The sequence below is a fragment of the Doryrhamphus excisus genome, chromosome 3 (genome assembly GCF_030265055.1).
Source record: "Doryrhamphus excisus isolate RoL2022-K1 chromosome 3, RoL_Dexc_1.0, whole genome shotgun sequence".
Classification (NCBI taxonomy): Eukaryota; Metazoa; Chordata; class Actinopteri; order Syngnathiformes; family Syngnathidae; genus Doryrhamphus; species Doryrhamphus excisus.
This window is the reverse complement of record NC_080468.1, coordinates 4869950-4883522: the sequence shown is the minus strand read 5'-3', so window position 1 is coordinate 4883522 and position 13573 is coordinate 4869950. Positions and strand designations below refer to the sequence as shown.

The following is a 13573-nucleotide window of genomic DNA, read 5'->3' as shown; positions in this document are numbered from 1 at the left end:
AAATTATTTTTAATTTCAGCTTTAAACTGCCTGTATTTTTGTATTTTCTCTGCTGGATTCGTCTCCATTTCCCTCTATCAGCGTGCTGTCCCTACTCGGACCGAAATACATTGCTGAAAAGTCTGAAATTCACACACAATGTGCATAAGATTTGGATGTGTAGCTCCTGCGAAAAGAAACAAGATGTCGATAGATATATTTGCCATTCAAGGTTACTTTTTGAATCAACGTCTTTGGCAGTGATTGAGTTAATATGACAAGTGTGATTAATCTGATAACATTTTTTAATATATATTTATGTATGTATTAGGGCTGTCATGAGTAGAGTGTTAACAGCGATGACTTCATTAATTACGTTCAATGTTTTAGCGTAATAAACAAATACTCATCACGGGGGCGGCACAGTGTATCTCGACAGAGTCACACAGAGTGACGCTGTTTTATAACTTTATTGTGACCTGAACACATAAACAGCAGTGCAATTCCATCACCATATACGGTATTCTCATCTCTGATTCTTTCAACTTAGCTCATTGTCACTATTGGAAACCGTGAGATGCATTCATTGACATTCCGAACATCACAATGGCGTCTCTATTATGGAGGTGCAAAGAAAATAAGTGGATGCTATTATCACTCACTTTGTAACTCTTATTACTGAAGTAAAAAAAATCTGCATTTGAGTATACTTGGAAATCCCAGATAATTCACTGAACCTATCTGACGGGGTGTCCTTGAACATAACTCCACATAACAGTTGAACAGTTGAAGTCTGATTCAAATATTCTGCTACTAAGCAAACCAGTGTTAGTTAAATAGAGTTAATATAATAATAATATATTTTATTTGTATAGGGCTTTTCAAAATACTCAGACGCTTTACAGTGAAAATATATATATGATAAATAATAAAACTATTGTGATTAATCTGATCAAACATTTTAATAATTTGACAGCCTTAATATAAAACTTGAAAGAAGTTTGCGATGGCTCAAAACGCTTGCTTTCAAAAGGCGTGGTAAAACTGCCCCTTTGTGATGTCACAGAGGGGTAGACTTCCTTATATGGGCATGGCTGTAAGCCAGCAAAGCTGTCTGCTCCTCTGTTAACTTGCTAGCAATCCCTCGTACGGGAGTTCCTGATTGTTTTGTGAACATGGGCCAGTATGCAACTGGACTAGCCGACACACTTTCCAACGTTACTTGTTCACATGGAAGAGTCAGAAGAGCAAGCAGTAAGTAACAATTCATTAGTGTCCTAACTGTTTATATTCTGTAAGTCATGGAGAAAAAGCACTCACATACAGGGAGTGGGCCGTTTCCCACCACAATTACTTAGCGATGCTGTAGAAACCCTAACGCTAAAGTGCTAAAGCTACTTACCATTGAGCGACGTCTTGAAGTAACCTCTTTTCCTCAGAAACTTTAGACTGTCCAGTCTCTACTTCCGGATCAGATTCGGGATCCAACATAGACGGCTGTATATTAAAAGCTGACATTTGAAAAATATACATTGCCGTTTACTATTAGCTCCTATACCATTCACATTCATGAATGTGACCAATCACAGCAGAGTGGGCGTGGCCATGAGGGGAATAAATTAAACACGGACCGTTTTTGCAGGAACCACGAAATCCAAAGAAATACAGTTGAATAGGTACATATTCTGGAAGAACTAGAAAGCTTTCTGTGCAGGTTATTGTGTGGAGCTGCTCTGTAGGTGTCCACAACTCTGTGTAATACAAAGGGCCAAAAAATGAGCATAATAAGTCCCCTTTAAATGTGACAAACATACATAAGAAGAAAAAGAAGAGGGCAAACGCACCACTGTATATACTATATAATGTCAGTTATGGCCTAAAGCTTAATATATATATATATATATATATATATATATATATATATATATATATATATATATATATATATATATATATATATATATATATACATACATTGTTAACACTAGTTTAGTGATGGCTCATCTCTGAGGGTTTGTGCTTTATGTCACAGAATAGTAGTTACATCTTCTTATAACACATTTTATACTTGAAAAACCATGATTTAAAATAGTACAACAAGAATATAAGAACATTTGTACATTGTTGAATAAGATGGGTAAATATCGACTTTATTATACTTGATCATCGTTACATCACAAAGTGTTATTTGTGACTATTTTTTACATATTCTGGAATATTTAGTAGAAGAAGAATAACAAGAGGATACAGCGGTGGAATTGTACAATGCCTGTGTTGTAAATGACAAATATGTCGTGATGCTGTGTGTCTTGTTGTACGTAATAGAGTGATTATCAGTCAAGACACTTACGGTCTACAGTCAAAGTCCACATTCCTTCTAGTTAAAAGACGTACATAGAAACACTCTCTCTAGAGCTATAGGGCAAGACATAGATGAGACAAATGAACAGTGTAGAATTTGGTCATGGCTTTTCGATGGTGCTTACTTTATATACAAAGTCCACTTTAGAAATATCCCCAACAAGCCGTTTATAGACAATAGATTACTATCACGTCTCATTGTGCTGATGGAGTAGTACTGTACTGTATACTGTATGCCAAGGAGTCTTACAATCACACTCAAAGGAAAAATACACACTTTTACCACATTAAAGTTGGGATATTATCAGAATAATATTATCAATGGCATCATTTTAGAGCTTTTGAGGCTTTAGAGCTGTATTTTTTCCCAAATGTACTAACAAAGGAAAATAGTCACTGTGGTACGACGGGAAAAGTCATAAAATTATAAAAAAAAAACAAAGTAATAATGTTTTTTTGTATGAGGAAAAAAGGGGCTTTGCACAGAATAAAGTTAAAAGAAAAGGATGGAAATAGAGTTGGGATATTATATGAAAAGAAATGGTAATTTTAAGAAAAGTAAGTAAGTTTAAAAAATAAGAAAAAGTTACAATATTACAAGAAATATATTACAAGAAAATATATTACAAATATTACAAGAAAAAAGTTTGTATTTTTTTTCACTATAAGCAATGAAACAAATCATGTTATACAAGAAAAAACCTATTTTTTACAAAAACAATAATGTATGAAAACTAAGTCTTAATAGTTATGATCTTGCTGATAAATATTACAAGATTTTTTTAAATGAAAAAACCCACACAATTCTAACCCCCAAAATTGTAATCTTATGGGAATAACAATGTAATAAAGTGATGTAATACAAAGAAAAAACATGATAGTGTTCCAAAAACAATTGTGTGAAAACAAAGACGTAGTATTACAGGAAAATATTTCTGAAGACGAGACATAATTTTATAAAAGTCACAAGTCATACAATTACAATAACAAAAAATTACTTTTACAAAAACAAAAGTCATATAACAAGAAAAGGGAATCCGCTATATTAAATATATTAAAATAATCCAAATTTTACAAGATTAAAATCATAATATTACCAAAAAAGTGTCGCGACATGTAAAATTTGACATTTCTTCTCAATACTGAATGTTATGATATTATTTTTCCCCAAAATATACCACTTTACTCTCATAACATTACAAAGTTATTCCTGTGAATGTACAACTCTTTATTTTTCCAGTGTGGCCCTAACACTCCTTGGCACCGATCAACATAAGACACATTGTTGAAATTGACATTAAGAAAGGCAAAGAAACTTTTTTAAGCTGTATAAGCATTGTCAATACCTCCGGCGGGTATAATCACAGTTTTCTCAAGCATCGTTGAAGCTAAAAGGCAACTGTTGATAAACACTCTGAAGAAGATGCTACAGAAAACATTGAATTTTGTCATGACGAAACACGAGCAGCAGTACCACTTCAAGTCAAGGCCTGACTAGTGACGGTTGAAAGGAAATGCCTTAAAGTGTATGATGATGATCAGTTAAACCTGAGTTCTGTGTGGTCGTGTGTTTCTCCTCCACTGATGATAGTATTCTATTTCTATTCAGGCATTGATAAACTCTACTATACACTTGTGTCTTTTTCTTTTCGGATAAATATGGAAGGTATTTCACAGTTTCGATGGACCGTCAAGTAACGCCGTCAACAGGCAAACTCCTCAAAGTTTCCTAGAGTCGGGTGACGAGGTAACATGTTCGGCGTGAATCCGAGACTGTCCGAGTGACTCCGGAGGGTGTCACAGGTGCTCTGTGGAAAACACAGGGATAGGGGCAAGGAGGTCGGGGAGGGCGGTATGAGTCAACCGATAGAGAGACAGGAGGGAGGATGATGGGTGTGTGAAACGCAAGGTAATATGTAGGTGATTTAAGAGGAAATAAATGATGTTTAATGTGTAAATCAGAATTTGACACCAATAGAAAGGGAATTAATCATCAGGGACATTAACCAATATAGAAATATATGATATCGGGGGAGGACAAATGGATGAAAGGAGGAGAGAAAAGAAAGAAAACAGTACATACTTAGTCCTGATGGGAAACATTACCAAAGGGGACACATTACAGCAACCATTTTAGAGTAGTCAGTGTACAGCTTCTATCACCATACGAGTCAACTTATTATCTAAACTGGATATTTGGTTGTTTGTCTATATGTGCTCTGTGATTGGCTGGCGACCCGTCCACGGTGTACTCCGCCTCTTGTCCGAAGACAGCTGGGATAGGCTCCAGCATACCCACGACCCTCGTGAGGATAAGCGGTATTTGTTTCTTGCCATCGACATACCAAATACTGTATATTCCGATATTTGTCCCACAAAGTGAGTTCAGACAAAAGTCGATTTTCTCACATTCCAAATAGTCCATAAGTATGAATGTGAGTGTGAATGGTTGTTTGTCTATATGTGCCCTGTGATTGGCTGGCGACCAGTCCAGGGTGTACCCCGCCTCTCGCCTAAAGTCAGTTAGGATAGGCTCCAGCATGCCCACAACCACTACTACTCTACCATATATTCATGCATCATTTCTATAGAATTGTCCCTTGAGGGAAATACACTGTAACAAAAATGGTTGCTGTAACTTTTATGGGACACAATATGTTCAGTTGTTAGCTACTGAATGTAAAACATCAACATTTCCTTGCTACGCTGCTGAAAATCACACCGGCACACCCTTTTAAACGGTGCGCATGAGGGCCTGTGATAACATCACACCGTAATGCATCTAGTGATGCTATTTAGGCTCCAGCCTTTAAGAAGGACATCAGCGCTACAGGGAACAATACAATCATTCAATGAATATGTCATCTCTTTTCACGGGAGGGCAGGGAGTCTGTGCTTATGCTGTTAAAGAAAGCATCATTATTCATGGGAAGAAGGTCACATCTTTGTGGCGCTGGAGAATCAAAACGTCACAACTCGTCCGTAAAAGGCAACAAAGAGATCAAGTTAGCACGGCCAGACAGATTCCCAAACCGATGAAACCGGCAGAAACACATGTTGACTGCAGGGCATCACCATAAAGTATTGTATTTGTCTGTCTATAGAATCAATTTCTATTTGCAAAAATACATCATATATGTACATCAATAACACACACACACATATATATATATAATTTTTAAATATATATTGATTGTCAAAATATTAGCATTAATGTATTTATTGTTTAATCATTATAAAAACCTATAAACAGAGCTTCAATATGTATTTTAAATTGAAAAAAAAATGGATTTTTAAAGTCAACGACAACGGCAGTGAATATTTGAGAAATAATTGAGAAATAAAGTGTTCCAATTTATTTTAGCACACAATTATTTTGATGGTTCAATATTTTTTGAAAAATATTTGGATGTATTATGACTGAATACACGAAGGGCTCACCATTATTTATAATTAATAGAAATATAACATTTAAATTTGTATTAGTACTACTACTGCTAATAATAATAAAAATATATAACCTATTTCTATGAAAGAAAAAATTGTGAAGGTACATATAATCACATAATAAGATTTTTTTTTTATGGCAGGTGGCATCTCCAACTTTTTGATATTACAGACCACCAGCAGTGGGTTGCTTGTATATTTCCTTGGCAAAAAAAAGTCAACAAATAAGATAGAATTGGTGAAATACAGCAATTCTTGGAAAAGAAAATACACTGTTTTTAGTAGCAAAAGCCAGGTGGGGTGTGGGAGTATAATGATGATGACGACGATGATGATGATGATGTATGAGATGGTCTTAATGACACACACGTATGACAGAGAGCGAGAGCGCGGGAGGGAGCGTCTATTAGTAATGGGGTGTGCTACCTGGGGGCATGATTAGGCGTGACACCGGGGCTGCTTGGGGTCTCTGGAAACTCCTGGAATAGACACCGTGAAAAGAAAGATGGGTGAGAGTGACTGAGATGAAAAGAAGAAAAACACCACAATGCAAATACTGCTAAAGCCTCTGGGGAGGGGGACGGGGGGGTCAGAGAAGACATTTACTGACAGAAGACATTTACTGGTGTTGCAGAAGAAGATGGAAGTCAAACAGAAACAGCTTAATCTAACTAGTGTGGCTTGAGATGGGACACATGGAGAGGATTCGGGGGGGTGAGAAGGTGATGACATGGACGGTACACAATGCAACAAATAGAACACAATGCAAGTTACTCGTTCAGCATGGCATGGTGCGTTTAAAGGCACAGCAAGTCATCATGCAAGCAATGTCAGCTTTAAGGCCAGGTAGTTTTTCTGCATTTTTTTTCCCCGTATAGCCATGTAAAAAAAAAAAAATCATGTATGATGTTGTAATGCTAAACTGTTTCATATTTTAAAAAAAACAGGGTTCTTAAATACAGTTCTTGCCATAAGCCAAATCACGTACAGTATGTTCAACATATTATATATCATTTCAGTGTTAAATACAGTATGTTCAACATATTATATATCATTTCAGTGTTAAATACAGTATGTTCAACATATTATATATCATTTCAGTGTTAAATAATAAGAAAGAATTACCAGGTTGTCACTCTGGCAGCGCTGTGGTCGCTTTTTGCGCATGCAGTAACCCAAAACTTTGTCCTTGAACACCTAAAAAGGTAGAAAAAGCAGATAAGCATCAAACATTTAAAAAAATATATATAAGATTTACCACTTGCGACACAGGTGTATCAATGAATTTAATATCTGATTCCCAAACTGTACGTAGTAGGAGCACCACAAGTGGTACATAAGAGTCCATCTCGGTGTAGTTTTTTTTTTTAGGTGTTTTACAAGATTGTTTGTAACGTTGTGTGGCCAAGGTGAGACTATTACTCACGTAGGGGTGCAATAAGTTGACACGTGAAAAGTCTAGGGGCTACACGGTGGGCGAGTGGTTAGCACGCAGACCTTACAGCTAAAAGACCCGAGTTCAATCCCACCTGTGTGGAGTTTGCATGTTCTCCCCGTGCATGCGTGGGTTTTGTCCGGGTACTCCGGTTTCCTCCCACATTCCAAAAACATGCTAGGTTAATTGGCGACTCCAAATTATCCATAGGTATGAATGTGAGTGTGAATGGTTGTTTGTCTATATGTGGCCTGTGATTGGCTGGTGACCAGTCCAGGGTGTACCCCGCCTCTCGCCCGAAGACAGCTGGGATAGGCTCCAGCACCTCCACGACCCTCTTCACGCAAGCTCTTATAAGATTTCGATCGGGGGTGGAGTACGTTTTCATTACGCACTCATTGAACAGATGTTTATTATTACATGGACAAGTTAAGGTTACTAGTGGGTTAATACATTTAAAAACCTTAGTGTTTTAAAGGGTTTTATGGCTTTTTAGAAAAGTGTTTTGCAATTGAACCACTTTCACTGTCCAAAACATACACCCCTACTGCCCATGCTATTATTTTTGCCCAAATACACCATAGCGCTGTTATTAAACCCCATGAGTCAGACTGACTTATAACAACTCATTGTGCTCTAAGAACACCCACTGTATCCAAATTTAGTACACATTTTAGATGACTGACAAGCTTATGTGTGTAAAAAGATTGGTCTTGCAGGGGCATGGTTGGATCTTGGTAACAGACGTTAAGCATTTATCTAAAAAAAACATACATACATAAACAGACATAAAACTTGTATGTATGCTAGCATTGTGGATATGACCTACTCCTTTTTTCCAGATAATTATTTAACATTACCTCATATAGGTAGTCGAATATCTCCAGTATTGTTAACACACTGGCTCCTATAAACAGTCCCATCTGACCTCCAATGTCACCTAGAAGAAGAGACATGAATGGATATGGACAGGTTCAACAATGAAGCATGAAATCACTCCATGAACTGTCACTTCTAATACAGCATGACGGTCTAGACTCTAGAGTCATGTGAGCAGAGTTGTCCAAAGCATCCATCCTGCTGTAACTTGTTTCATCAAAGCTATCCTGGCCAACCTTGCAAGAGCATCCGATTATGAGAATGTGTTTCAGCAGCTGGTTCAAAGAGGAAAAACCTCACAAACACGGTGGAGGATCTTACCGAGAAGCCCAGCTATTTCATAGGCTTTCTTCTGCTCGATCTTCTCATAATTCAGAGCTTCGAAGAAGATGTCCAAAACCAATATGTTTTCTCTGGGGGAGGGTGAAAGTCAAGAAAAGAGCACATCCACCACATTTTTAGTCCCTTCACCAGATATGTTCAATGTCACACTATAGTATCTTTCATTATTGTTACATTGAAGGTGAACGATGGAGACTCAGGTCATGCATGCACACAGAAGAAGAAAAAGCAATCTATTGTATCTGAGTGACTACCAAACGGACTCAATCTAAATCATACTCACCCAATATATTGCTCAGTTTTGTTGAATTTCTTAGCCAGATATTTAGCAGATGCCTTACTGGGGATCTTAACCATGGACAGCTCCTTGCCATAGCGAGTCATGTTGCAGGGGGTCTGACACACACAGTAATCGTTGTCTTTCTCTACCAAAAAGTCTGTGGATGATCAAAGGCCATCAAACATGTGATCACATGCAAAGGCTCTGGGCTAAAAAGAGTTCACATCAACGAGAAATTGCTGCCATCGTTCACTTTCCATGAAAGCAAATAATGACTGAAGCCAAAGGAGGAGGAAGAGAAAGGAGGCAAAGGGGCTGTGGGCATATTTCCCCAAATAGTGGCCTCTCCTGTAATTGCTCTTGCCGTTGCTCTCATCAATGAATAAAAACCTCGCCTCAAATATTGGCTTGTGCGTTAATAGATGCCCTACTAATACACACCTCACTTCAAATCGTGTCCGTTGCTGAAGTCGTCTGCGCTATAACAGATGCCACAACTATTCGCTGCAAATAAACACATGCTGTGCCTTAATTGTAGCTGTTGTCGACTTAAACAAATAAATACCTCACCTCAGATAGTGGCCTACCTGGTAGTCAAGTCAAGTTTGTTTCTATAGTACCATATATATTTATACGACATTTCTCAAATATTTGCTGCCGTTGTCAACCTAAACAAATAAATACCGCACCTCAAATAGTGGCCTACCCTGTAGTCAAGTCAAGTCACGTTTATTTATATAGCCTCATATATATTTATATGACATTTCTCAAATATTTGCTGCCGTTGTCAACCTAAACAAATAAATACCTCACCTCAAATAGTGGCCCACCCTGTTGTCAAGCCAAGTCAAGTTTATTTATATAGCCCCATATATTTTTATATGACATTTCTCAAATATTTGCTGCCGTTGTCAACCTAAACAAATAAATACCTCACCTCAAATAGTGGCCTACCCTGTTGTCAAGCCAAGTCAAGTTTATTTATATAGCCCCATATATATTTATATGACATTTCTCAAATATTTGCTGCTTTGGTCAACCTAAACAAATAAACACCTCACCTCAAATAGTAACCTATGCTGTCATAGAGGCTGGTAACAATAAAGGAAGAACAAATAAAGGCCACGTCTAAATTTAAATAAAGATGTCTGCAGTTGAGTAGATAAAGGCGCCTCAGCCAATATATGAGGAAATATCCCTTCCTGATGTAATGCGTCACCGTTTCACTTTACAATATTGCTTCAGCGCTGTTTGAGACTTAACTCATTATAAGTTGCTGAAATCTGTTCTCGCAGTAACCCGATGTGATGCAATGTGTACTCACCTAAGGCTGGGTCGGCACAGTCTTTGTACTGCTCAGGCGTGCACACAGTTGAGGTCCCTGTCAGAAATAACAGCTATTATGCATGAAGCAGTGAAGTATACACAGGCGCAAAGACACCACACACATCCTACCGGGCATGTGAACCATTCTGCAGTTGCAGTTCTCCAGCAGGTAGCGGGTTTCACAGTCAATGCGGCAAGCCGTAATGCTGTATGTGGAGAAGTACTCAGAGTCGATGGGAGTAGACTTGCAGTCTCCCCAAGGCGGAGGGAGGTACTGAAGCTGAAAAAGCAACAAAGCGGAGGTTAGTGCTTCGTATATCAGTTGAATGCATTCCAACAAGCAACATAATTCAAGTCCAGTGCAGGAGGTAACAGGCGTTCAAAACTCAAAACACACGTTTCCAAAAACAAAGAAAACAAACAAACTGAGAACGCTGACATTATCAATCATGTGTAGCAGCAAGCAGACATCATGCAGAAAAGTTGGGGATGCAGGTCTACACCTGGGGTAGGAGGAAGCAGAGTACCATGGGAATAGAGACCAAGACTAATCAGACTGGACACCACATTTGAACAGAACCAATTCTAGGAAAGACCGAACACTTGGACAGGAAGGTTACACTTTTGACACGAGTGGTAACAGGCATTATTATACAAATCCCAACATTCTAGACCTAATATGGAAATGAATGCGTCCAATTGCGTTAGCTTGCTGGGTTAGATTAGATTTCTAGATTCAGGGGATCAAGTAAGAAATTCCTTCCATTGACCCGAACATAATACGACTCCTATTTTTTCATGACCAAATCAAAGATATTAACAATATCAGTAATCAGAGTTTCAATGGAAAGAAATGTTAGATTAGAATAAAATATATATTTCTTAGTTGGACAACGGCTGTTTTCCATTATCCTAAAATCAGCATGTGTGAGCGACAGGAAGAAAAGCTCTGACACGCTTGGCAAAAAGACATTTGGCACCACTTTATGTATAAATCTGGCGGCCACGGCAATTCAACTAAATTGTTCTGGACCACACATTTACAGAAAGTTAAGAACTTTGCAAAATTTGACGTTGACTATTGTTCTTATTTTACACCATGATAATGCGGCCATTGTACCTCACCAAACGGATAATACCATCTGAGATAAAGCCATCATCATAAATTAACGTTCAAGTAACACATTATGTTTACACTCATTGATACGATAGGACTGCCAAATTAGGCCCGCCGTCCGTCACTTGCCTAGCCCTTCTCTAGAACCCGAATATAAGATGATCTACCTTTTTTGTCAGGGAAAAATAGTGTCTTATATTTGGGTTAATACAGAATTAGTCAACTTATGAGTTGCAAATAAGAATCTGAAATGTAATCTATTTAGTCTCACAAAACATCTGCAAAATAATCTTTGATGCAGACCATATTTACTTGGCTAATGGAGAGTATTGATGCTAACTACAGTGTTACGTTTTATTACAATTCATTACCAATCATCAGTTCTAAGCACAGAGAATCAGTACTCAAACTGATGTCAGAAGCATTATAAAGCAAGGAAAGCAAAATGAGCAGCATTATGGTGCCTCCATAAGACATTTAATGGGGCAGTGGACCAAAGCTAAGACACACACAAAATAACACATGTAACACTAGATTGGCTCAAATGTTCTTCACAAACGTCCATTAATTAAACAGGACACTGAGATGACAAGAGAAGACGGTTGCCACAACGACATGATGACTTCCCTCCCCATAGGGTGCTGAAATATGAGATCTGATGACGAGCATCAAGCTACTGTGTCATGCAGCAAGCCTAGACAAACATATACGCTACCCTCTGCTCTTGGGTGGAAACAAAGGTTTGGAAGCCCGGGGACACCCCGAAGCCCAGCTCGTGGAGGAAAGGAGGCTCTGACTGAGCATGAAGCTGTACTTTTATGCCGGCCTCATAGGACGTCTCATCTGGACGACATCATTAACACAAGGTCGGTCAAGAAGAAGGCAACAGAAGGTTAAAAAAAAGGCCTCTGGATGGCGAGCCAAAACAACATCTGGTACTGTCGGGTCATTCAGCTATTGTCTTCTGCTCAGCCTGCATCATACCTTTAGAGGTACTATACACATGGAGTACTTCTAACTAACATTTACTACCGCAGTTCATTGCACTATACAAAACATTCAATGTAAGTTTAACGTATCCTCAAGAATCACCACACACTTTGGTACACACAGCCCCTGTGAGTATCGGGTATCTACTGTAATACCATGTATTACTACTGTAACAGTTTATGCAACAGTGGTGGACAACGTGACGTGACTAGAAAGGTGTCCATCTTTGTGGTGTCCAGGTGTCTGCTTCAATCATCCCATGTTACTCTGCTTAAACAAAAGAAAGCTGGTTGGATTTCATGCGTCATGATTTGGTCAAGACAGTCATCGTCGGGAGCAAAATCTATTCATTTACATCTCGAGACGTCCTCGCTTCGCATTGACTGATTAGCACCGTGAGCATTTTAATGATCCGATGGAACATTACACAAATAAAACTGGTCTTCATCAATTGTACTGTCAGAAAGCGGCGCCTGACGGACCGCCTTTGTTATTTGTGGAGGACCATTTTTCAGCAGTGAACGATGACGTTAATTAGCTACAGTGAGCAGTTTGATGGTTCAAACTCCGTATAAAACATGACCATCATTGTCACCGTCGACATTAAAGTCAGTGTGATGCTGGTACCATCTCAAGAGGTGTGCTTTCGCCTGCACGCTGATGCCAGTACACTATTTTTAGGAACTCCACTTTCATGAGTGCTCATTAAAGTGTTGCAAAAAAGGCTTTGCTTCCTTTATTTCTGTGGAAAAGACGTTTTGACCACACAGAGCTCTTTCGTTTCTTTTTTTGTCTTCTTCACTCTAAAAATAGAGTTGAAACTGTAAATCCGTTTTGCAGTTTAAAGGATGCTGAGAACCACAGATTTATGATCTATTATGATATTATTCAATAAGGTATTATCTACACCTATCTGTATAATATACTGTGTATTTATGCATTCAATGTACAATGTTTCCATTGCTTTTTACTTCTTTGCTTATTGTTGACTATTTTATATATATTACTATACTATATTATTTATTGAACTAATGTTTTGTTTACTATACATCCTTCACGTATTCTTTCTCTACACGTCTCTATACATTGTTTCTGACCAATGCAGCGTTTATATTTAATACCAACACTTTTATCTCTCTTTTATCTCTTTTTTTTTTACCTTATTAGAAAATTTTAACCTACACAAAAGCAAAGAAACTTTCAGTAACTATTGAAAAGATCTGCTTCTTCCTACTGCTTTTCATACATGTTGAATTATGCGTAAATGTGATGTACTTCAATGGAACTTGTTAAGCGTGTTCGAAATAAGCTCAGCCATTACCATTATATTACCATTATCTTCCGTACGACTCCACTTCCACGTTACTGGATGAGAGTAGAGGACGCTAACTATACATTTCCTGACAGATTTTGCTCC

At 38.0% G+C, this 13573-nt stretch overlaps 1 protein-coding gene across 3 annotated transcripts in view; it reads right to left on the bottom strand.

The window, feature by feature from the left end:
- Positions 1-1982: 1982 nt before the first annotated feature.
- Positions 1983-13573, bottom strand: part of asic1c (acid-sensing (proton-gated) ion channel 1c) — a 67860-nt gene continuing 56269 nt past the window's right edge. For 2 of the 3 annotated variants that reach the window (XM_058067730.1, XM_058067728.1), the window contains exons 4-11: positions 10179-10329; positions 10048-10104; positions 8727-8880; positions 8423-8514; positions 8083-8162; positions 6913-6984; positions 6214-6266; positions 1983-4148 (exon numbers count right to left, since the gene is read on the bottom strand). In XM_058067730.1, coding sequence (XP_057923713.1) covers positions 4070-4148; positions 6214-6266; positions 6913-6984; positions 8083-8162; positions 8423-8514; positions 8727-8880; positions 10048-10104; positions 10179-10329 — 738 coding nt within the window. In that variant the 3' untranslated portion in view covers positions 1983-4069. The remainder of the gene's footprint in view (positions 4149-6213; positions 6267-6912; positions 6985-8082; positions 8163-8422; positions 8515-8726; positions 8881-10047; positions 10105-10178; positions 10330-13573) is intronic. The other variant, XM_058067729.1, reaches the window with a different exon arrangement.